The sequence below is a fragment of the Amblyomma americanum genome, chromosome 3 (assembly GCF_052857255.1).
Source record: "Amblyomma americanum isolate KBUSLIRL-KWMA chromosome 3, ASM5285725v1, whole genome shotgun sequence".
Classification (NCBI taxonomy): Eukaryota; Metazoa; Arthropoda; class Arachnida; order Ixodida; family Ixodidae; genus Amblyomma; species Amblyomma americanum.
In genome coordinates, this window is record NC_135499.1 from 128,078,127 (window position 1) to 128,103,593 (window position 25,467).

At 45.1% G+C, this 25,467-nt stretch overlaps 1 protein-coding gene across 1 annotated transcript in view; it reads right to left on the minus strand.

Moving 5' to 3' along the window:
• IA-2 (tyrosine phosphatase IA-2) overlaps nt 1–25,467 on the minus strand; it is a 528,690-nt gene that overhangs the window by 96,844 nt on the left and 406,379 nt on the right. Inside the window, exon 14 of the mRNA XM_077657849.1 lies at nt 7,526–7,714. Coding sequence (XP_077513975.1) covers nt 7,526–7,714 — 189 coding nt within the window. The remainder of the gene's footprint in view (nt 1–7,525; nt 7,715–25,467) is intronic.

Here is a 25,467-nt window from a genome sequence, read left to right on the forward strand (position 1 = left end):
CGCCCACACGCGAGTAGGCATTGTGTAATGCACGATATGAAATTTGTTTACCCTTTCATCATCTATTTTTCCCTCTTTTTTCTTTCCTCCGCTTTCTCTCTCTCTCTCCATCGTGAATACACATTGCCGCCGCCTCGCCTCCACCACGCTTCCAACAGTGCACCCGTCTCTGGTAACAAAATTTTCCTTATTCGCATCTCGCGCGGTACCCCCCTTTCTACCCCCCCCCCCCCCAACCCACTTCCTCCATTTGCACAACGCATTTCCTTTACCTCCGCACGCATTTCTTGCTACGTATCTCTCTTTTGTTTCACCGAGGTTCCTTGTCCGCGCTTTGGGGCCGAGTGGGTGGGTAAAGCTTTATGGTGCGTTGCACGCGGGAGGCGCCGTTAGCGATCCCACGGAGATGAAACAGGTTTTCTCAAAAGCCCATTTGTGAGCGCGTTGCACCGCTGTGTGCAGGCTGCGCCTTTCTTGTCTACGCGGATCTTTTTGTTATTTTTGTGGCGTGCGGCGTGACGAGCTCGCAAACAGAATAGTTGGTTTAACGGAGGGACGCGTCAGGAGGGGTGCCACTCTGCTGGAGACAAGTTGGATAATTGCAAAATATAAAAAGAAAAAAATGCGAAATGTTGTAGTACCTGCAGAATATTTAGAAAGAGTCAACAATTCGGCAGCAGGAAATGGTAGTTGAGTTGCCAAAAAAACTGTCAAGTAACTGTGGCGGAAATTCAGGCCTTTTCTGTACTATAGGGGACAATCATGTGGGTTGGAGCATCCACCACGACTTGAGTCTTTCTCAACAGACACGCAGCCGCTAGCAGGCGCTGCTTGCTTGTGTGCTTCTCTGCGGGTTTTTGCTGCCAATCAATGGCTCCTGCCAATTTTGGACTGCGCAGCGAGCAGTCAGGAAGTGTCCTATATACAGTCCACGGATATCAACGACTGGACAATGACACCAAAGTTGTGATTTTTCCTAGTGAGATTTTCTCTAGCTGCAACTAACAGCCATTCCTAAATGCCATGGCACAGCGTCAAAGGTAGCTACGCCCCCCCCCGCCCCCCCCCCCCCAAGAAAAAAGAGAGAAAAAATAAGGCAAATTAGCCTTAAAAACAATAAGTTAGGTCATCCAAGCTTTCACGCATACGCATTTAGTGAGCCCAGTCAGTTAGTGCTTAGGAGAAATTTCCATGCCACTTGGCATGCTTCTCGCGTCTTAGAAGCATTAGAGAGAGCGACAGCGTTTTTCTTTTTCGCGCTGAAAAGTGCCCAAGTTTTCAGGACCGCAGCAAGAAGACCAGCGCAAAGGTATGTTAGGCACTAAGGGGTTAACGCCAACTTGTGCAGGAAACTTTCAACTATTGCACGTTTTAGTATAAAACATTATCCACCACGGGCAACAAAAATCTGCAACCTCCTCGTGCGACGCTATGAAATGAATTCGACCATGTGGGGCTCTTCAACTTGCACGTATTCAAATCTCGACACATGAATATATTTTAGTATTTTGTTCGATGGAAACGGGGACGATGTAACCGGGAATCAAGCGAGAGACATTCTTCCCAGCAGCAGGCTTCTATAAGCCCTGATCCACGGCGGCAGATGAGGAGAAAGGAGGAGTGGAGGGTCTCAAGTTCATTTCCTAGGCTTGACGCCGTGATTGCTGAAGAGAGGGAGGGGGGAGGCAGTGCGGAAGCCCATGACGAGCACGTGAACGAAGCATCTGCTGTCTCTCGGATCTGGGCCGTACGGTGGCGCTGGCCGCATCACAGACGAACAGACTTGGTTGTACCGAGGAGAGGGGCAAGAGGGCGATGATGCCGGAATGCGCCAATTTGGGCCAAGAAAGCGCCAGCAGACACCGATTGGGAGCAGTGGCCCCAGTCAAGGAGGCAGGCGTGCAGGATGGAGCGTTGTCCCTAATAACGCCCCGGCGAGGGGAACAAGGAAAGAGAAACGATGACCGCAGCCGGGGCCGGCCAGAGGGGGCCATCGATTTTCAATTATGGCCTCCAACGCGGGGGAGGCTCGTGACGAACCAGAAACGACCGCGGGGGGGGGGGGGGGCAGGGGGGGGGGGGAGTGCGAGAAAGAGGGCGTCCCGCGGCCAGACCACATAGAAAGCGCGAAGGAAAAGGAATTATCAAGAAAGAAAAAAACACCCGAGACCTCGTATATTGTGCCTTTCTGAGCAGGAGCTTGAAGGGGGTACTTTGGAAGAAATGTAAACGTCAATGACAGTGTGTTAATTTGACTGAGAAAGATGTAAGACGAGAACGATGGCGATGCGGCGTGGACTAGTGCGAAGTACAAAACAGAGAAAATTTAGAAGAAGACAGTGACAGCACATGGATCCGTTGACACGTGATTCTTTTTCATGTATTAAATCAGGCTTACAAAAGGCATGCACACAGCAAGAGCCGTTAGCGACACTCTTGACAACTTAGGAGGCGTCCGAACGATTATAAATAATTTCCTTCGTTTAGACACCTCAGAGTTGGGGCTCTCTCCATCACCGTAAATTATGAAGCATTTGCAGTTGCATGTGATTATTCGCTCTATAGAGGTTAAGAATAGTCTTTTAGGCCCGGTAAGCCTGGGTAAAATTGTGAATTTCATTGTGATTCATCAGTTTAAGAGATGCTCATCACATCACAAAGAACAAAATTTCTTTCGCCCCTGTAAGTTTTGAAAGATAGGTTCAGTTGGAACAATGCAAGTTTTTTTCGACTACATGCGGTTGCTTAACGTGTATTGAGAAATTTGTGCACAGTGTTAGGTGATATCCAACAAAGATTCTGCCTCAATAGCCTGTTCTGTAAGCATTACGATCAGCAGCGGGAGGTGACCAACGTTCAGTCTTCCCGGAAGCGGAGGGGGGGGGGGGGGAGAAGAGGAGGGGGTGTCAACTCGTGAGTTTAAAAGCTACAAATGACATTACTGGCATACGAGCCTAGGACTGGTGTTTCTCATGTACTCTATAATGTTTAAATCATGAAAAAAAAACACTCTCAGGTGATCCTCGTTGGATTGTTTGAGTGCATCATCGAGTGGTGGTATTACTTAGCTTCGTTATATCCGAGGCAGATACAATAAAGTTCCTTATATCTGTGGACAACCCAAGCTTATTTGTAATATCTGAGGTGGCAGGCTAGGTTCTTTATATGTGGCGTACTTCTGAGGTAACGGATGAAATTTTGTTGTATTCGAGGTTAGCAAACAAAAGTTTTGTATCCGAGTTGGAAAACTGAGGTTCGTGATATATATCCGAGGCTATAATAACTGGTTTTTGTGGAAAAGAAATGGCGCAGTATATGTCTTATATATCGTTGTACACCTGAACCGCACCGTAAGGGAAGAGATAAAGGAGGGAGTGGAAGAAGAAAGGAAGAAAGAGGTGCCGTAGTGGAGGGCTCCAGAATAATTTATACCACCTGGGGATCATTAAGGTGCATTGACATCGCACAGCACACGGGCGCCTTAGCGTTTTACCTCCATAAAAACGCAGCCGCCGCGGGCGGGTTCGAACCCTGGAACTCCGGATCAGTAGCCGAGCGCCCTAACCACTATGCCAGCGCGGCGGGTATATCCCAGGCTAACACTCTAAACTTCTCTATATTCCAGGTGGAAAACTAAGGTTCTTTAAAATATCGGTAGTTGTATATTTAATTTCGTTATATCCGACGTGGCTACGTGTGACGGTGGTCGCCAATTCCGCTTTTACAGACCCTTCTAATGCTAACGGAATACTAGGGACATTGAACTAATGCGAAAGCAGGAGAAGACCCCACACTTATCAGATATGCATGGCTGTATGACTGAAGAAAAAATAAGCCCAAATAATGCATGCAATGCGAAAAGATAACCGATGAGCCTTTGGATATGGGAGCGGATTCCAAGAGAAGGCAAACAACAGAGGGTGGAACAGAGTCAGGTGGGCAGATGTGATAAGGAGGCTTACAGAATAAGCTAACCACAGCTGGCACAAGACAGGATTAATTGAGGTCAATGGGAGGGGCTTTTGTTCTGCAGTGAACGTAGCTTGGCTGATGATACTGATGATTAATGAGCGAGATCTTCTATTGACAGTGGCGGGCACCGCTTGTGTCGGTACAGTTTCTATGACTTTCTAACACGCACGAAACTTCGCACCAAAGACTGACGTAGTACAAAAACTCATCAGTGCACCATAAATTGGTTTCACATCAGAAATTGCTTGGTTTCGTGCCTGTTCTATATTTTTTTTATTATACAGGGTGTTCAAAATAAGGCTCTACAGATTTATTAAAATCAGGCACTGAGAGGAAGGTGAACTTTACCTCTGCACATAAGTTTTGCGACCAGGGGTACACAAAGCGAGAAAATAATTGTTACCTTCAGGCACCTAAATAACTAAAATTGATCGATCAATCAACTTTTTAGTGACTGCATTAAGCGGGAATGTTTATATTGGAAAATAAGAGGCAGTCGAAATCTTACACTATTCCATTTGCTAGAGTTCTCTTAACACGGGTCTGCTCCGAAATATTCGTGTACAGCTCGCTCCACGCAACTTCGCTTGCAAGGCGGTGGCGATCGGCGCGAAACTCCCGACGGTGTGACGCAGCGTTTCGTCTGCCAGTAGCGTAGGATGACCGATGAATCTGATTACTCTTTCGCTTTCACTTTTGGCTATCGGAAAGGAAAAAACGCCCTACTTCAACAGCAGCGGCACACTAAAGAGGAGTTCCGCGTTGACTGCCACCACCTTGAATGCGTATTTACGCCAAATCAGTGGAAACTTTCTGGGCAAATATCTCGGAACACGCGTGCTCGAAGACTTGTACCCTATAGAAAAGTCTAGAAATGCGACTGCTTCTTTGTTTCAAGCACAAACATTCACGCTAGCCACCGTGGCTAAAAGTTCATTGATATAATTTAATCAGTTAGGTGCTTGGCGGTGACAATTATCACCTCACTTTGTATCCGCCTGGCCTATTAAATAGAGTGCAGAGGTGGATTTCACGTACCGCTCACAACTTAACTTTAAGAAAACTGTGAAGTTTAACTTTCTTCAGCCTGTAAGACCATTCTTGCAGGCAGAGCACTGTTGGTTTCGTTTCTTTTTGTCAAGCCAAATCTAGCTAATGTAAATCCGTCCTGTCGTAAAATACACCATACGGCCAAGAGTGAAAGTAACCTTCCCAACCTCTGCTTGCATGATTGTGATTTACGCACAATTATATAAGCGAATATTGACATTTTTCTAGCGGATTTAATTATTTTCGTGAAGTCCGTTTCTCTCTGTAGGTTGTGCCCTTTTTCTTGTCGGCCGCTACCACAGCTAAGCGACGCAGATCAGAAACCATCAGCAGTGTTGGCGCCTGTAAAGCGTGCACTGTCGCAGTAACGCTAGCATTGCGGTAGAGCTAACCAAAAAATTCGGCAGTCAGAGCGCGATTTAAATAATGAAATTGCATATCTATGCTGGCGGGCATTCGATGCTAGAAAAGGCAACCAGAGTGCAACAATATATCGGCGCAATCGATTAGGATGCAACTTAAAGCATCTTGTTAGCCACTCTATGTAGATAAAATCATTCTTTATGATAAAATTATAGGTTCGCCTAAATTCCTTTTTAAGATCTGAGTTTAGGGTTGGGATTTTAATTTAAATTTTGTATAGCATGCCAGATATGGAATAAGAAAAATTTTCATGTTCATAACTGTCAGTTTTATTTTCTTTACCTAAAAAATAAAGTAGCAAAGAATGAAAAATCTCAAGATGGCCATCTATTCCGATGGCGCGATATCAGCGCTCTGATACGAGAAACTAAAAAAAAAACAAATAAAGATCTCAAGTTCCTCATAGTGGGGCGATGGCGACGGCGCAAAAGCTGGCGGGGGCCGGCGCCTGTGTTAGCCAACACGAGCACTAAGACATTGTAGGTCTGCGGGCGCAATGATAGATTATCTCTCGCACGACGTTTATCGCTGCCCTGAATCTCTACGCCTGACACTTTCCACACTGCGCGCTGCCAGTGTGCTGGTGTGGGCTTCGCCGTCAGCCCCTGTATCATTGTCGCTAAACGGTCATTTGGCTCATTAAGATGGGAGTAGATGCCCTTCACAATCTGATCGTTTCAGAGCACATGAGGCACGTGGGTTTTTCTTCATATTTTTTTTTCATAGCAAGAAATTCGTAACAGATTGCAATACCTTGTTTCTGATTTCAACGTTTTCATTATCCCCCACTACCTTTAACTAGAATTTTCAACCTACGTCAAAAACTTCAGAATTAAATCGGTTGCAATCAATTATGAATATTTAAAAAGAGTACAGAAATGCTCGCTGTCGTAGTACACAGGCGTTAGTTAGGTTGCGTATTCTTGTCATAAACCGGTAGGTTGTTAAAGCTTGGCTCAAACTATTTTCCCGCCTTGAATGCATAAGACTGTAAGTCAATGAATGAAATACAGAGGGACATAAAGGATCTCGCTCAGATTTCTTTTAAATTGCTGTACAATTAATAAGCAAAATGTCTGCGTATATATAGATTTTACAGCCCTTTGTTTCGAACCGTAAGCTTTATTGCTCTAAATGTGGATTGTTTGCAGCGTTACCTGGGCACCATGTGAATGGTTCACAAGGCAATGAATACGCAATGCTGCCGGGAATATTTTCCTACAACTTCTACTTTATTTCAGTATCTTCTCTGTGCATATATTGTGCGAGAAATACGAATGTTATGTCTTCCTGTTCGCGACTATACATTTCGGACCAGCCTCAAAGTACCCACGGCTCATGCTAGCGGTGCGACAGAATGAAAAGAAAAAAGGATGGCAGTCAAAATTCTCTCAAAAATTAAGTGCCACGCTGTTTTGTCGGCGAGTGGCACGAGCATTTGAAGGCCAGAGATAGCGTAGCAAGGAATCAGAACTGTATCTGAGCACAGTACCGGGGCTGAACCTGGACGCAAGCGAACACCAGCACTAAGCGACAACCATTGCTGGGCTGTCAGGACGCGCAACCATTCTTTTGCATACTAAGGGCGGATAGTAGCGCTTTTCTGAATCACATTTACCACGCTCAGACGGGTAGAATTCATATGTACTGATAGAAAGTATACCTTCCTGACAAACAAAACGTGTGTTCTTGTGTATTTTTTTATATTTTTCCTGCAGAGAGAAAAGAACAGGCCTAATAGAAACAAAGAAGGCTTAGCAAAATGAATTTGCATGCATTCTTACATTGCCGCGGCATTGTACAGAAGAGGTACCGTGTTGTGGACTGAAACATAGCGCCGAGAATAAGAAAAGAATTGCACAAGAAAATTCTTCAAAGAGCATGAACCATCTGCTGATCTGATCAAGTGAAGCCTTGACAGAAACATGACTTGGCTTATAATTTTTACACACACAAAAAAAAGTGAGAAGGCAACGCCTTTCTCAAGTGGTACTCCCGCACCCCCGATCCCACTGCAAAACACGACACGAGTCAGCAAGCCATATGCAAACATAAGAAGAACGCTATAATCATGGTTCACCTGATAGTCTTGGCTTGGCTCGGTGTCCGGCTGCGCGAGTCCCTGCAGCTTCTCCTTGGAGCGCATGCTGGCGCGCCGGACCAGGTACGCCACGGATCCGGCCACCACCAGGAGCAGCACGGTTCCGCAGGCCACCAGCGTGGCCACCAGCATTCGGCCATCGCCGGGCCGCACCAGTTCGAGTTGAGCCTGCATGAGCGATAAAAGAAAGAAGGAAGTTAGAAGACCAGGAATATTGCCTCGTCAGGCGGCAGCTATTAGCGTAACAGAGAACGTCATAAAATGCTGTGGTGTATGGTATGGTATTGTGCGTGGTACACGGTACGGTATATAATACGATATAGTAAGGTATCGTATGGTATGAGATGGTATGGCATGGTATGGTATGGCACAGTATGATTTGGCATGGTATGGTATAGTAAGGTATCGTATGGTATGAGATGGTATGGTATGGTATGGCACGGTATGGTTTGGCATGGTATGGTATTGTACGGCATGGTATGGTATGGCGTTGTAAGTATTATGTCATGAAGCTGTACGCGGTCTAGAGCGTCGTCGTTGTGGATGTATGCGGAATAATTTCAACAACTTGGAGTTCGTTAACCTGCATTCACATCGCTGCTCACACGGGCGTATTTGCACTCCAATCGACATGCGGCTGCTGCGGCCTGGAATTCGATCCTCGATTATAGACTGAATGCCGCAGCCATTGAGACACTGCGATGGGCTGAGACAGTAGATTCAAAGCCATAACATGGTTTTTAATCTAACATAAAGCATAACAGTGTGAGTGAGTCGTGCCTGCTCATAAAACCTTTCAAGAAAAACAAAACATATGCTTGGAAAAAAATGCTCCTACTCAACTCGAGCTGAAAAGTACAAAAATCATGGGATGATATGATTCAGCTTGTGAAATCCACTGTTTCACTCAGCGAAAAAAATTTAAGCGGGGTACTTGGATGTGCTTGGCAAAGCCTGTCCTATATAGGTGCTAGCCTTGTAACAAAGTGAAGGCGCGGAAACGTTGGTACAGTATGCACGAATGTGCAGCGATTTCGTAGAAACACATGTGACACCACTGATTATTAAGCAACCGATTATTAAGCAACTGATTATTAAGCACATCTAATCGAGCCGAAAGAAATTCTCGTGAATGTAAACTTCAATTAAATTTAACTGAATTCAGTAAATATTATTTTACCAGTAATCTGGAAGGATTTCTGGGCTAACAGGTGCCAATAACTGCTTGAAATGACGCAGAAAACAATTGCGAGGCAGTGTCGACATGGATTGGTACAACTGTTTTAGTGGAACCAATAAAAAAAAAACGAAATAGCAGACGGTGCACAGTAAAAAAATTTTGCGGTTTAAAATACGACTAACCACGGTTCCCTCATCCAGATGAAATCATTCGAAAATGAATTAGACGTGCTTTAAGGCCGAAATGAAACTCGAACGCGTATAAGCCAAACTTCTGCCCTCTTTGGCCAGTTATACTTTTACAAACGTTTTACAAACGTACTTCGGTAGGCCCTTTACCCAGAAACATGAATTAGGCTAGTTTTATACGTGAGCTAAAGCACACCGGTGAAATTTTTTTTTTGTTCACCGGCGCTCTTCGCGCTTAATTCCGGCGTGACTCTACATACTTCACTAAAACTGCAAATTTATGTAATCCCATCTGAACCCCTTGATCGCTTGTAAGTAAGAAAATAATGAAAGACAATCTATCATATACCAAAGCACTTCACAGATTAGAAAAGTATTCTCGAAGCTGTTTAATTTAGGATGTTTCGGCAGCCTATAAAGGTTGCGGTGTATTGACAGAAGCTTCTAGATTTACGGAAACTAGGATTAAACCATAGGTCTCTACCGCTCTTCGCTATAAATATTTTTTTGTGAGTGTAAGACTCAAGGCATCAATTAAGAATGTTTGTGCCCGGCAGTTGAGAATAATAAAGTACGTAAAATGTATAAGTCGTGCATGTGTTCAGTTGTGATAATTTTGTAGGAGGGAATTAGCTTTTGGGATGGGTACAAAACTAGAACATTGACAATAGGGCGAATAGCTTTTTGTTCTATAAGAATATTTTGAATGTTTGTTTTTCTTGTTGCAAGCCAGACAAACTGCAGTAATTTAAGTAATATTAACATATTATGTGATAAACTCGCAGATTTACCTGCGTTGAGAATAATGTCCGACATCGAGACAGTTCTCCGGTAGTACAATAGATCTTAATAAACAGGCTATGAGCTTGGGAATATCGGCTAAGATGCAACAAAAAATTAGAGTTAAATACATTGTGCTCCTGCACTGTACCAAGTTATTCTCGAGCATATTCAATAACACGTTTAAGTTTCACTGCTTTTTGCCTTGCCGAAAATATAACTGTGTTAGTTTTTTATTTGCATCAACCTTTAGCTTATTCGGCTGCAACAAAGCAAGGAGCCGTTCAAGTATTTCATGGGTACTTTCAATTAACTCGCCATTACCTTGATTAGAGAGCAGTATGGTACAATCGTCCGCATAAATGACCGACTTCACTGTTTTATCGATTGTAAGAAAATTGTTGATGTAGGCATTAAAACGTAGGGGTGCCTAAACGTTCCGATCAGGTACACCACATGTAATAGGCAGAAAGGACGATGGCGCCGTGCCTATACATACACATCGGCTTCTTCCTGTTTAATATGGTTCTATCAGGTCTAGTGGTTCTCAGCGTATACGAAACGAAGATAGTATCGATGTTGATATGTCATGATGTAAGGAATAATTTGACTTGGTTAGATGAATGAAGAGCGCTAAAGTGCGAATATTGCTCTCGACATTTCCCACAACTGCCGCTTTTGTAAAGAAGTGGTTTCCAGATTATTTGTTTTTCCTGAATCTGAACTGGGCGTCAGTTTAATTGCTGTGTTCACTTAAAAACCGCCTAACATGCGCGGCGATCATTTTCTCTAGCCCATTGGTGAATATGGGTATAACAGATATGGGTCTTTGAAAGATAAGAGTGCTGTCCCCATTTCTATGTATATTTTTGTGCGGGTGCTATGCAGAAAGAAATGAAGCCGCCTGGCAAACTCCACGTCGCCCCGTATTAAGGGCAGAGATCGAAGGTTAGGAAAATATTAGGCTCGTTTTGTACGCTATTTGGCAAATATATTTTACAAGAAAAATACGAGTAAAAGAATGAACTTAATAAACTTTTTAGAAGTCTCCTTGCTTTGTTCTAACGATACTGTCAAAGGTACGAGAAGTATTAATAGCACACTCCAGTCCTTCGACCGATAAAATCTGAGCCCCACCTAAACACATTTGCACCAGGCACACATTAACATAAAATCTTCTTTTTCTACCAAGAAGAAGAATTGCGGTACTTCGTTAGCGATACACAGAAGCTGTTCTTTCTGCAAGTTAGTGATAAGGGTTTTCATGGCTCAAAGTGGAACATAGATTCCGTGGCGATAAAAGTTGCAGGGACCAGGAACAAGATATAATTCATGATTGCTTGTTCCTGCGGTTTCGTAACTTTTGTAATAAAAAAAGCACATCAAAGCATAATGCAGGCGCTTTCCAACAGTTGCGGGCAGGAGTGCAATAGAGGGCGATAAACTAATTTAAATTGATTCCGCTCGCATCCGGTGTTCATTAAAGGCCCCTTTTTATGGCTACTCTGCGCTTACGTAATTCTCAAGCCTGGCCTAAACAGAGTTGACAACGGGCAGCTTATAGAAGTTGATAAGCGACGCACTGCAGTCTAGGCAGTAAAGCATGAACACAGTTTCAGTACTCGCCGAAACCGGGACGCTGAATCAATTTATCGATGGAAAGATTGCAACGTTTCCAGGAAGGTGCGGGTCCGGTTTATTGAACATTTTGTTCAATAAGCTGGGCATGCAATAAACGTGAGATAGAAAATTTGTTGCTGCTGCTTATAATCACGTAGTGAGCTTGCAATGTGAATAAGACAAATAAAGTGCAAAATTTCAAGATTTGAGGTTTCTTGCGGCACTTGTTGCAAGAAAACATATAATGATAGAATTGGCCTGTGAAATACCATTTTGCATCATCCTTATATGAGCACAGGTTCACTGAGGATATAAACCGTGCATCGCCTTTTTATTGCGTAGTAGAAAGTCGCGTTCCTTTCGGGCTCAAGAAGATAACAACCACACATGTTGGGACTAGCTACGCAAAGAATTAGACCGACGAACACTATTTTTCTCGTCTGTGTCGTTAGTTACGACTCTTGTGTTAGTACGCGTTACTACAGCGTGGTTTTCTAAATTGAATCAACACAAACTAAGTCATGTTATTGCGTTGCATTCTCGCCTCAAGTGCTGCTAAAGCAGTGCCGGCAGTGCAATTAGGCTCAAAGAAATAAGAAACTGTTGATTCTGCGGCTATAATGAAGTTCTCAGCAAACCGCCCGTTTTTTTTTCTGTAATTCGTGTGGTCAATCAAGTAAGATGTTGTACAAGTCTGTAAAACGTCATTTCTGCTCACAACAATCAGCTGACCGGAGATGTTCGGGCAGTTAGAGCAACCTTGATGTCGTGCGAGGATCACTCTGCTTTGCGATGCTAAAAAAAACCTGCTAAATCCCTATCAGCTACATATCATTTTTAAGAGTTGCATAACCCGTTGCACTCGTCGAACAGGTGCAAAAACAGGCGTGCTGAAAATAACACCTGGCTTCCATAGGCACTGACAACTTAGGAGCATGGAATTTATATTATTATATGAATGGAGCCAACGAATGTGGAAACATATTAATTTTTCCTGACATAACAGCGTTGCAAACGTCATCCACAATGAGTCTAGATGCACCGACGTCAGATGAACATGAGACGAAATGCATGCTCCTGACATGGCGGACACGACCCCGCGAGTAGTTATTCATCGCAGTGGAATGGAGATAAAAACGTGCCGCCGTTTACTCTTCCTGTTTTCGTCTCCTAATTATTTGGGCGCGCTCGGCAGCGCCGCAATCTGTGTGAGGTCGACTGTGAATCACAATTACCAACCGCCCTCTTCTGTATCCTCCTCCGCCTTCCGCCACCGAAAAGAAAAAAAAGGGAAGAGGAAGGCCCAATGAAAAGAAGGACTCGGGGAAAATAAATGAAGAATCCAGAAATAAAGCAAACACGGAAGTAGCAAACGAGCATGAGCAGGCAACCGGGCGTAAGAACGGCAACAAAGCTCCCCCCGCGAGTTAGGAGAAGCAAGGGTGAAAAACAAAGTAACGACAAAATAAAACAGGATATAAGAAAACTATGAGATGAGCCCGAAAAGAGCGTCGTACGGTGAGCAAGTGAAAGGACTTGAAATTAAGCAGCGAGACGGGCGGGAATTGCCATTCGTCCGAGAAAAATGAGCGCGTTAATGGACAGGCGGACGGCGGGCATCGAGAGCTCCCAGTCACCTTTCCTGGCAAGCGGCGGGAAGGTTCTTCCTGGCACACGGCTGCCATTACGGCGCCTGCTTCGGGAGGAGCACCCGACCAAAACGCGTACGCGCATTGCGCTCGCTCGTTCTCTTTCCTTCCACCTTCGTTGCCTCCTTCCCTCCGCCCAGAGTGCGCTGAGTGTTGCGCGGTGCCCAGGAAGGACAGAAGAGAGAAGTACCGTCGCTCGTAAAAACAAAGAAACAAACAAAGCTGCGTAACGTAAGTTGCGAAGGGAGAGGGTCTTGCTGATCCTGGTTGCTGGTGTTGGTGAGGGTGGTAGTGGCTCGGGTCGTCATAAAAACAAAACCAGCGTGGGTGTGGGTGCGGTGCTGCGCGCACAATCTGCGCCGAACAAAGAAAGCAATCGCCTCCCTCCGCCACCGGTTGCATTGTGTTGGGCGCTAACGGCGGGAGAATTCAAAACGTTAAGAAAGACGAACGAGGCGGGTGCGTACAGTTATACCCGGGTAACGTCGCAGAGGCGGAACGCGAGAGACAAAATATAAATAAATAAAGAGAAACAGAAGATAATAACCGCGGAAAGAAATGTGAAGCTGCTTGACACTTTCGCGTGAAAGAAGCGCCCGCTTAATGGAGTTGGTGGTTGCAGTTTTGCTTATTATTTACTCTTCCCTCCTCGATTCTCCCTCAGTTCCCGACAAGGACACAATGCTAGTGCTAACAGGCCGTTAGTGTGCGCCTTTTATGCTTTCTTTTTTTTTTCTTGTTCTTTTCTTTCTTTTTTTAAAAAAATGGGGGGGGGGCATGTCCACGACCGTTCGCTACATTGCTGTCAAGGGCCGGGTCTCACAAGACGAATCAATGGGTGCAACGCGGTATAGCTTTATTGCGGCCGTCGGAAACTACGCGTGCATAAACAGAAACACTCGCGTATTCTATGCAGAGCGTCTTCCCCCCCCCCCCCCCCCCCCTTTTTTTTTTTTGCTGGAGCCTTGTGCGCAGCTATGGAAAGTAGTCAGTTGAAAGCTCAGCGGTTCGGACAAGTGTCAGTACCTATCGCGCGTCCAATCAAGGAGCTTTTTTTTTTCTGTGGAGCAGCGCCCAGTCACTTTCGGGGTAGTGACGGGCTTATCTGAGACTGCGCTGGGCATTATATCATCACGCGCTAGAGAAAAGGCCAGAGAGTTGAGGAAGGGGGGGGGGGCAGTGTACTGTGCGTTCTTGACGCCCAAATTGGCACCGACAACTCGCGCTTGTTACGCTAATAACGCGTCGAACGCCCACGTGCAGAGTTTTTGAAAAACCGCGAAGGCTTGTTGCTGGCGCTGTCGTAAAAAAAAAAGCCCCTCGTTCATTCGCACACCTGTACGTCTAGGTACACGCATCTGTGTTTGTGTCGATGTTAAAAGGCCGCGACAGGGTGAAGTGGCAGCCCTGCCTGAAAGCGACAGGCAGTTGCGAAAGGAAACTGTTGAATTTTATTTACTTCTTCTTGTCATTGCTTGGCTTATTTGTTTGCTCATAAGCAACGGCGAGATGCAGCACGGTCTGTGTACGTCACAATAAGCAGTTTGTGACCGTCTTGTGAGGGGGCTTTTCAATGGCATCTAATGAGTCTGAGAATGGGTCTCGTTTCGCTGGCAGTGCTCTCTCTCGGAGATAGTGCTCTGTGCGCGGCATTACATCTGTCTTTGCTTGACAATCCGCATATTAACAAGAAGGCAGCGTTCTTTCACATTAGCTTCTTAATGTGCTTCAGATCAGCACCCTAATTTCACGTCATTTGAGAAAACGTACAATTGGACGTATTATTTGACAAACAAACTTTAACGCTTGAAGATGAATCGGCTTCACCATCTATCTAGTGGCTTTGTTGGAAGAACGTAGCAAGGTAAGACCGTATTTCAAAGAAAGTAAGAGAACGTGGGTAGCTGTGACCGCGGTCATGTCATAAAGGGTAAATTAAACGAGCTTAAGGAGCGCCGCATCATTCTATCTTTTTATACTTTGTTGGGAACTAAAGCACGTTTGTAGCAGTTAAATAATGTGCCATCCAGTATTATATGTAGAGAGGCTGCGATTATACAGAAAGCGTGTGCCTAAGTTACTGCAGTAAAAAAAATTATAATATATCTTTAAGCCGTAAGGGCCTACACATTGCTGTTTAAGTAAGTTTTAAAATAAATGCTAAATACAAGTATCAAAAGATATCGTACACTATGCGTCACCTGAAATTCCACGCTAAAAAAATGACAGCGCAAGACAATAACATTGCCGCATGCCTACACAAAGAAACAGCGTTACGTAGCCTGGCAGTTTCGATGCTGATATTCATGGCAAGCATAAAATTTGTTACAATAAAACTCTATTTTCTTCTTAGTTCAAAAACCCGCAACTACAAACAGATGTCAGAGGACTAGAAAAGCAATTCGTATCGTAAGTGAATAAGCACGTGCGAAGGGAGTTTTAGTAAAGCCCCAAGTGCCCAATTTTTGCTTCGCACTTTGTTTCTCCTGCGTGACGAAATTGAATTTCCCTTCTACCCATAAGCTAATTATGCAAATGCACAAGATTCCGACAAATTCTGCAGGAAACTAAACATTTTTCTGCAGGAAACTAAGTAATTTGAGTGGGCGGAAGTGTATTTCTGTTTCAATGCGTGTTTTCAATGAATCACACAACGCAGAAGACCATTCTTGCAGTTGGTGGTGAGTTTTAGGTTTAGATTTTGGTATTCTGTCGTTGCACCTCTGTGGTAACAAGTTGGCTTCTACCTTAGAAATGAACAACCCCTAAAAGGCTACTGTGGTTTACAGGCCAAAACTTAGCGAGAAAATTACAGCCTAAGCTATCTGACGACATATGACCTGATTGTAGCGCCCGCATAATGGCGCTGTAATCAGCCCATGTGTGTAGATTAACGTAGTACCCAATTAGCTTGAGTAGTTAAAGCTTCAAATTGTGGAATCTGAATTACGGACCGCGTTAATGATTTTCGCTAACACAAACCGCGCATCACGACTGGTGGACAGTTCCGGCGTTTTTATTTTTTTTCAAACTACCCCCTTTATTTTTCGTCTCACAACTTCACGGAACTCACCTGATTTACTCATGATGCCGAATTAATAAAATTTAATTTAGGTGTGAATTCTTGAAAAAAGGACATTCCTTTTCATCGCTTGTTATTACCACCGCGGTTGTGGTAAGCAGTCAGCGCACAAGCTTCGCATGTGCAGCCCACTTTTATGCAAATAAAGAAACAAAAGCTCCCCACTGATTTCTAAGGCGAGCCCACTCAAACTACGCTTTCGAACACTGGACTAGGAGCACACTAAACAGAACGCTGAAATGTGCACGTGCTCATTCACACAGCATTTCTGACAGTATCCACTACGTGTAACTGAAGGCGGTGCCCATCGGAGCACTCCCTTTTACTCTCCTCATTATGTACTTTTTTTTCGCCGAAGAGCAGCAAGTGGGCCTTGTTTATTATTATTTTTTTCATTTTAAATGCTAACTAACAGTATCCGTTTAAAACATCTATGTAATTAAAAAAAAAAGGTACCTCAAACTAAAAACATGTGAAGCAGTTAACGGTTGCCATTTCGACGCTTTATTCATATGTGAGCCACATAAAAACTGTATATTCCGGAAAATATAAGGGATCCCTCCCTGCTCAATGTGGAGAGGGAGAGTACAACGTTTATTCACAGACCTCAAGTACATGTACATACGGGGCTGCATATACGAATGGATTAACGTTAAAATTTGTATATCTGTAAAGCGTGCATTTCTGCCGAAGCAGTAGCTGTGCGGCGAAGCATTACAATATAACGAAGGGAATTTAAGTAACTAGAATCAACAGGACGAGCGATGTTTATTTTGACATAGCGCCTGGGTAATATAGGAAATAAAGACTGAAAGAGTGAAAGGGTGTGGGACGGCAGAAAATAGTTAAACGCAATAGAAAAATAGGCAGAAAAAGAAAGAGGAAACACAAGTGCCCGCAAAAATCTCCGCATTTTGCATAATGACTGTTCATTAGAAATAAGAAAATAATTACTCATTAGCACCCACTCAAGCGGAGCCACACGGTTACAAAAGAAAGATATACATTTTTAAGAGAAATTAATAGGCTGAGGAAAAATTAATCCTGGTCCGAGGACTGAACCCCGGACCACCGCCGGTCCGGGCAGTCGTTCTACCAAATAAAGTAACCATGACGGCTAGCTTATGGCTTGGCATTTTTTAACAACTCGAAATGGGAGTAGTCTTAATCGCGAAGGGAAATACCTCAAGGTAGAGTCTATTTGAAATAGGGAAGAAATTACTCAGTAGCATGCACCCAAGCACAATTGCAGCAGTGGCTACCATTGCGCATGAATGCATGCTAATGAGCAATACCTCCCTTATTTGAAATCGACTCAGCTTTGGGGGACTCCCCTGAACATATTGGATTGACTGCGTATTATGCTATTTCCTCCTCATAAAATAGGTCGACTGTAAGTCAGCATGTGAACATTCTCATCGCTGCTCTCTCTGTAGCCTCGTTAACTATCAAATCAGAAATACGTGACTATCAGAAAGTCGATACGGGTTCATTGCATACGAGCTAAGATGGACAAGGGCAGACGAAAGAGCAAAAACACAGCTGGGACCGGCGTTTTTATCGTATACATGTTTTCTTCTGTCACTGTTCTCTAGCGCTTGTCTGGAATGGACAACGTAAGCGCTTCAATCTGATCTGTTTTTCTTTTTTTTACCGTCAAATATAAACGTCAATAGGAGAACTTGTTGTATCTGTCTCACATAGACATACGCATAAGACAATCTCGACCTGGCACCATTCGCAACATCCTACACTGAAAGATATGTCTACTGAAGCCAAGCTATCATTAGTATACTTTCCATTGAACTTCGGATAGGGAGAAGGCAGCACGTCGACGGGGTGGGACCGTCATTCGCGCTACTTGTTTTTTTGTCGTTCATGCTCCGTTCTCTACGACACTCGGAGAGAAGCGCTAGAGCAAAGCCAGTACGAAGGATGGCGCTCTGGGGGGCGAGGGGGGGGGGAGGGGACACAGCCTTGCAAATGTGCATATAAGCGGGCTACTTCTCCTCACGCATTGGCGTAACTCTACACTGCGATGTCGCGCTTGCGTAACTGTTTTTGCACATTTGTATGTGCAAAGTAACTGCTGTCGTTTAGTTCGAGACGCGATTTACTCTGGTATGGGTCTTCACAATTTAAACTCCTGCGACACGACCCTGAAGATCTAAAAGCAGCAGCAGCAGCAGCAGCAGCAGCAAAAAAAGAATAATAAAAAATGCGTGTAGTAGATAAGACAGAGAAAGAAGAAGGGTGAAGAGCGATAAGTCTTGGAGATATAGAACAGGAAGGGTTTTCTGGCGGGCTAGTTGGTGCTTCTCGTTCATGATTAAACTGCACGAAAGAACGGGAACAGAGACAAGAAACACGTACACACACAGAGCGCAGTGTGTGTGTACGTGTTTCTTGTCTGTGTTCCCGTTCTTTCGCACAGTTTAATCATGAATGAATGTAGAACAAAAAAAAGCTCACTACCTTTTTCACACACGCCAACATTATGACTGATAACGCTCAGATACACGGCTTCACGCTCACCCTAAAAGGGTAAAAAAACATTCCTTGAGAAATCTTTGCGCCTCTTCTCTAACTCGCCAAGAAATGAATGAACTGACATGTTTCCGACCAAATATTGCTATGCAAAAAACGTCCATAAAAGCGCTAGAAGCGGTGCGAACAGTGAATAACGCGGCGGTGGTTTCACCAGCTAGAAGAGAAAATGTCGACCGCCGGTAGTTTTGAACATAGACAGTTCCATTTAACTTCGCTTTCCGCCCTCGGACTTGTTTCAGATACTTTCTTCTTCGGATGGCGGTCTGGGGCCGTCAGCGCCGTGCTCGATGGGTTATGCGGGCTTTGCTGCGCCCCTCTGCAGAGCGCGCCGCCCGACGACGCATACACGCGGCTCGAAATCGAACTTCCGTCGACGAGATCCTTGCGGCGACGGCGGCTGCCGTGTCGTCGAGTGAGCGAGCAGCGGGAACACTTATAGGCTCATATGTATTTATATATGTGCGTATCCGGGCACCGCGCGTGTACGCCCGCGTCTGGGGATGCAGCGAGTTTCTTCCGGTCGCCGGGAGACCGGTTACAAAAAAAAAAAAACTTGCGCCAGGAGTAAAAGCGATGTAAGAGCGTGCATACAGCGACAGCGTAACAAGAATAAAGAAGCTGCTAGGAAAGAGGAGAAATAAATAAAAGAGAAAAAGTTTCCAGAAGGTTCGCGAAAGTGTGAAAGGAAAGGTGGGATCAAGGAGTCCAAACTAGGGAAGAAAAAAGGTAGAGGTTTTCATAGGGAAGAAAATCGGGGACACTAAGAAAGAAGAGGGGGAAATAGAGAGAAAGGAGAAACACGAAAGCAGAAGTGAAGACATTTGTCGCGAACGTACACTGGACGTTTTTAATATAAATGCCTGCAAATTACCGCTAACGAAGTCCTTTGGGCGCCGTGCGAGGAAGGTCATGGTGGAAAGGGGGAGCTAACATAGGAAATGGAAGAAAACGGGGCTAGGGAAATAAAGGGAAAGGCTAACAGGGGAAGTCCGAGCTGGCGAGGCAGGGACGAGGGGAGGTAGGGTGGTCGGAAGAGTGAATACCGACTGTTTCTTCTTTTACTTCGTCCTCCTTCCGCTCGGGTGAACACCGCTGCCGGAGGGGAATTGGAGTTCCGCTCCGAAAGTGCCCCTTTGAAAGAACAACGGACGAAAACGGAACGAGGGCTGAGGAAACACGCAAAGAGGTGGAACAGCCGTGTTCTTTCGGCCATGGGAGTGGTGAGGGGAGAGACAGCGACGAGGAACTTGTGCGTAAAACAGCCGACGTGCTCTCTACGATTGTGCAGAATGATTTAAGATGTTTCACCGATGTAAACCGTTGCTTTACGTACAGTAAGCGCTGTTGAAACTCGATCTGTTATTCCAAGAATTTTTGTGTCCACGCGTTCGCTTTGATTATATGCGCAAAGTGCGCATTGCTTGTGTCGTTTCGGAGAAGAACATGAAGTGTTGCAGCAAAGGGAAACAAAAATGACAGGAAGATATAGCTGGGCTGAAAATTGTGTCTACACCATTCAAAACGCAGATTGAAGCGCAGCGTTTGGGCGCAGGCGCTCAGAGCGATTAAATGCATTATATGATTGATGTAAGCTGCCTGTTAACTCTTACCATCGCAACCTGTCACAAAGGTGGAGTGAAGTATTGAACTGAAGCGTTGGATTTTAGTAATCGCCGAGTTATACTCCGTTTATGCTATTACAGTAAATTTGTGAGGCGACATAATAGATGCATATTCTTTTTGGCGGAGAGGGCGGAAAACACCATGTCCTTTCACTGCTCCGACCTGAGTTAAGAATCCAGCCAAAAAATAAAAATTTTCACTCATGTTTCAAAATTAGTGAAATTATAATCACTTGAACTTCTGCTACAGTAACTTCAGCTTTAAGCAGGTGCAAGGAAGTTCAGAATAGAAGCGAAATGCGATGTTAATTTCCATGCAGCACATCTCAAGGCTTTTCTAGGATGTTGCTCGTTAAGTATAATTAAATCTTATTCAAATTCTGAGTCCTTGCTTATTTATCAGTATGTCACGCAATGGAAAGAATTCTGCATCCATACTCATTGCATGAAAGCCGTTTCGCAGATTCTCGCAATCTTTGTTTTAGTCGACCTAAGATTTTAATGTGGAGCGCGATCGACATAGCTATTTTTCTATTGTTTGTTCATCACCAAGCTTCGTTGCTGTTGTTAGGCACGGGCTGGTAGTGCTCCCCTGTGCATGCTTTCCATTCAACAGTTTCTCTCGAGCAGGACGTTTTGACCGTTGACTTCTTGTTTCCCTGTTACGGCACCTTGAATGAAAGTAGCAGTGTCCCTGCAAGCAAAACTAAATCATGTTCTACACGACCAACACGCACCATAACTTGCAGCTGGAAACCATGTCAAAGAAAAGTAGGAGAGTATTTTTGGTAACTTAGAATTGGCTTTTATGACGCGCCGAATGGTTGAATTCAAGATGTATACTTGTTTTTGTTTCTTTAATATAACTTTTTGCCCTAATTGCGACAAGAAAGGAGCGATGGAGAAGGCTACAGAGAAGTGATGTCACGTACTGTTTCGCAAAACAGGTCTGGATAGCCGAACCCGACAGCGTGAAACGATTCCCACGCCCGGCCGCGCCAGACGCAAGAACGGTTTCAAAGTCGCGACAAACACAAGGACGCTGGAAAGATACAGTTTTCGCAGGCCGTGACAGCTTATTGGTAGCGTCAAATGCAAGGGCATATGAGCTTAACCTACAGAAGCTCGCTCAAGAGGCAAGGAGAGAGAACGAGATATAGAGCTAAGCAGAGAGAGAGAGAGAGAGAGGGGAAAGAGAGGCTATCATCGTGGGCACCCGCCGGTCGATTCGAGAGCTGTTGTAGAAACGTGACGGGATTCCGAAGCGAACGTGACCACATATATCGGGAGTGCAACGGTCCTCTCCATGATTTATCGGCCAGAGGCCCCGGGCGAATCGCTAGCGTTCCGCCTCCTCACCACTGCGCAGAGAAGGCGATAAACGTTGCGTGAAATATGCGCCAAGCTTCCCGAGGAACACACGCTGACTTCAGGCTGTTTCCCGATAAAGATATGAGCCCGTTGCAAAAATGGACAGATATAAGTTCTTGTTTTCTTTACATTTTCTTCAGTGTTCGCGTGAAGGAGCGTATTTAGCGATGACACTCGCAATTGTTGTTTAGGTATGCACGAGGAAAATTAAGACGCTCAATTTTGCCTACTGAAAGGGTTTGCATACAGGTGAGTGGATAATTTTACCGCTGCAGTTAGCTCAGTGTTCTCACCGCATACTTTCTTGAACTTGAGCGGTCCATAACCGTCAGGCATGACGGTCCAACGTCGGCAGTCAATGCATGGGCACTCTGAGAATTTTTTTACACCCAGGTAAAGTATTGTCTGCTGCAAGGTGTAGAGCATGAGAGCAAAAAAAAAAAAAGAAATGAAATCATGAACGGCCTTTACTGGAGGCGTGTTCAGTAGAGAGTTTTAGCATAGCTTTACCGCATACCGTTGCTATATACCTCTACTGGCAGTCGCCAACAGCATATGTCTAGATAGCGCAGAGTGGTAGTGGAGGTGCACCAGCAAGTTGCCGATCAGTGCTATCTGCGCATGCGCTCTAGCAGCTGCCGATAGCGGCATACCCTGGCGCTACACACAAGCGTTCTAATGGTCACAGTACTCAAGCGGATTTTGTACGGAAGCAGCCCTTACAAAAATTTTTTTAGACCGTCTTCTGACTGTTCGTAAACTTTTGTCTGTAAATCCTCTATATTTTTGCTACAGACAAATCTTATCGATTAGTTTACACGCAAGAAAGAAAATTTAGGGAGGATAGATTATCTATATATTTGTTGCTATACACCTTTATTTGGCTTTTCGCTGTAGACGATCTATAGACAACGAACAGGCACAAGAAAATGTCTATAGGAAGGCAATAAACTCGATAACAATTTCACAGATAGTCTACAGACCATTTTGATAAGGTAAGGCTGCACCACAGCAGTACACGTTGATAATGTTCTCACGTTAAGTACATAAGTGCTGCATAAAAGCGACATTTTACAGCGTGAGCTTTTAATACACCTTACCCCTGCATGACTGCGTACGTCCTCCGCAGATGGACAAAGCAACCTCATTGCCCTTCGGGAAGCTTCCAAATTCATCTTTCCTGTATGTGGCTCCCAATGCTTATGCAAAACTGAGCAGATGGCAGCCAAGCTGCTACGAGCACGTCGACACAGATCTGAGGGAGTAGTGCGAAGCCACTTCCGACGGCTATGGTAGCCCAAGTTTCCGCACGCATATTATACACCGTCAACAGCTGCTTCGTTTTTCTTTTCCCCTTACCTACTCTTCACTCCCTTACTCACCCCTTCTCCCAACATCCCCTCAACAAACAAACCCCGTTTTCTGAAATACTTCTCTTCCCTTGTGGCAGATGACGCTGCGCATTCGTGCTGCGAGATCGCAATCATCATGAACACGTTTTAAAATTATTTACGCTCATAATTATGCGAGCAAACTGAACTGGCGAAAAGAGAGATAGCTACAAGCACTGGCCGACCGTTGCGGCTGGCACAAAGGCACATGCACTGGAGAGCCATATCCTGCGTAGATGTTTGGAGCCAGGCATACCGTAAGAATGCACTTCGCACGCGCTTACAGCCAGTTGCCACTCGCTACATGCACACTTGGACTACTCTCCCGCTTGAAGTAAGCAGATCACGTTGCGTAGATTAAGGTGACATTGCTACAGGCAAATAACACTCATTTCTTCGCTCCACGAATACGAATACGTTGGCAAGATTAACGACAGGCAGCCACCTAACGGCTTGCCGACTGAACATGCAAAATCAGTAAGCCCTCGCACTCAGAGAAATCGTTTTCCTCTCTCTCTCTCGCTTTCTTTTTTCTTTCGCGCGCGTCCCCCGACCCGGCATCCCGGCCGGGAATGCAGTCGCCCATTTTTAAGAGTCCCCTCCCACGGAGACTGCACCGCTCCTCGCGGATTTCATGAATGCGTGAGGGGCAGCAGGCGCCCGACAATTGTCGCGTAAATGACGGACGACGAGCACAGCGCAGGATGACGCGACGAGACCACGTGAGACGAAATCACTTTGGGACACCCTTCCCGAGCGCAGTCTGCGCGAGCGAAAGAAGGCGGCGGCGGCGAATGCACAGACAGACAGTACAGCAGTTGCGTTCAGAGCCGCGGACGCAGCGGTAGTAATTGTCCGTCTTATCGCACTTTTGCGCGGACGTAAGTGTCCGCCATCTGCGCTACAAAGACGCCGCTCCCGAAATGAGACTGAGCAGTTTGCGTCGTGCAAAGGTACACATAAGGTAGAAAGATGTATTATGACGAAACGTGACGTAATATACTGTTTTGTTTTTCTTCTTATCACAGACCTCGTGTCACAATAGAAAGCGCATCAAGTATCTCTCCCGGCCTCTGTGCGCCCGCGGCCAAAGGCAGTAGCAGCCTTTGGAGACCCAGAAGTGATATTGCAAGAGGTATCACAGTTTCAACTACATTTTTTTTTTAAATATGAGACCCTGCTAACAGCAACGCATGACGGCTAAACGCACATATGCGCATGCACATATGAGCGTGCAAATTGGTCCTACAGTGCGCCCGGCGGATGCCGTTCTGGGCGCGCGGAGAACTTACACCCCTGTAAAAGGGTAAGTTTTGTTCTAGTGCGGGGTTCTACCAGGTGCGTGTGTGAAACGTTCCAAAATATAGAACGTGCATATCACAACTAAACAAAAAATGAAAGAATTACTGGCAAAACAAGGCTGCGGCTTAGTTGAAACACTCGGCGAAGGTTTATTATGCCCGCGCGTTTTCACCCTTTTTCTTCTCTTTTTTCTTTACTTGATATTTCTTTGTTTCATTTTATTTCTATCTATCTCTTCATTGGCTTGACTATTGGATTGGCTTGACTTGGCTCCATGATTTCTGCAACCACAACGCGTTTAGGTAAGCGGTGACTCATTGTGAGCGCTGCTCCTGCAGTAAAAGTACAACTTGCACAAATCTCAGTAGCACCGCACAAGCTTTCGAGTAAGTGTCTGGTGAGATTATGTGAGGTTAGGTTATTTCGAGAGCAAATGCCGACTTCACTTCACAAGTTAGTGTGGACGCGTTGGCTATTAACTGCCTTCTGGGGCTCTCAGAGCTGACTGCAAGGTACACGATTTATCAGAATGAAGGGTTTACGGGCGCTAAGCAGTAAAGGTGCCGTCTGCCCGTGTCCTATTCGGGCTTTTTTTTTTTTGATGGAGGTGACGAAGCAATGCGATTTTTTTTAAATCCTCCCAGGTATATGTAATAGTCTAGATCGTGTTCCGTCGCTTACCGTCGTCTTTAGCGTCCGTTCCCGCAAACTCCCCGACGCTATAAACTATTCGACCGGTTTTCCAAGTTTTCCACTTCTTTTTAGTTTTTTCTTGCCATTCTGTTTTTTTTTTCCATCTGCCCCTTGGCGCGCCAGCAAGGTTATTTCAGCGTCGCGAGAGTGGCTCATAATGAATCTCTGGAACCGGAAACACGGAGGTAATGTTGAAAAATTGTTGGATATGAGAGATGGCAACAATTTTTGAAGATGTCCGAGAACTGGAGGCGTTCAGCAAGTCTCGCATTGCATATGCTGTCCGCTTCCGCCGAGATTATCTCGACTGAAGTCGGACGCGCCGCTCGTGCTTTTCCTCAAAGCGAGCCCGTTATTTTCACTGGCGGCGGCATTTTCCAGAGTCATTTTTCACAGAGAGGTTCAATTTTACGCAACATTACACGCAGGCTATGCGGAACGAATCGACGCGACAACCATCTGCTACAAAGACCGCAACATGAGCGGGGTTTAT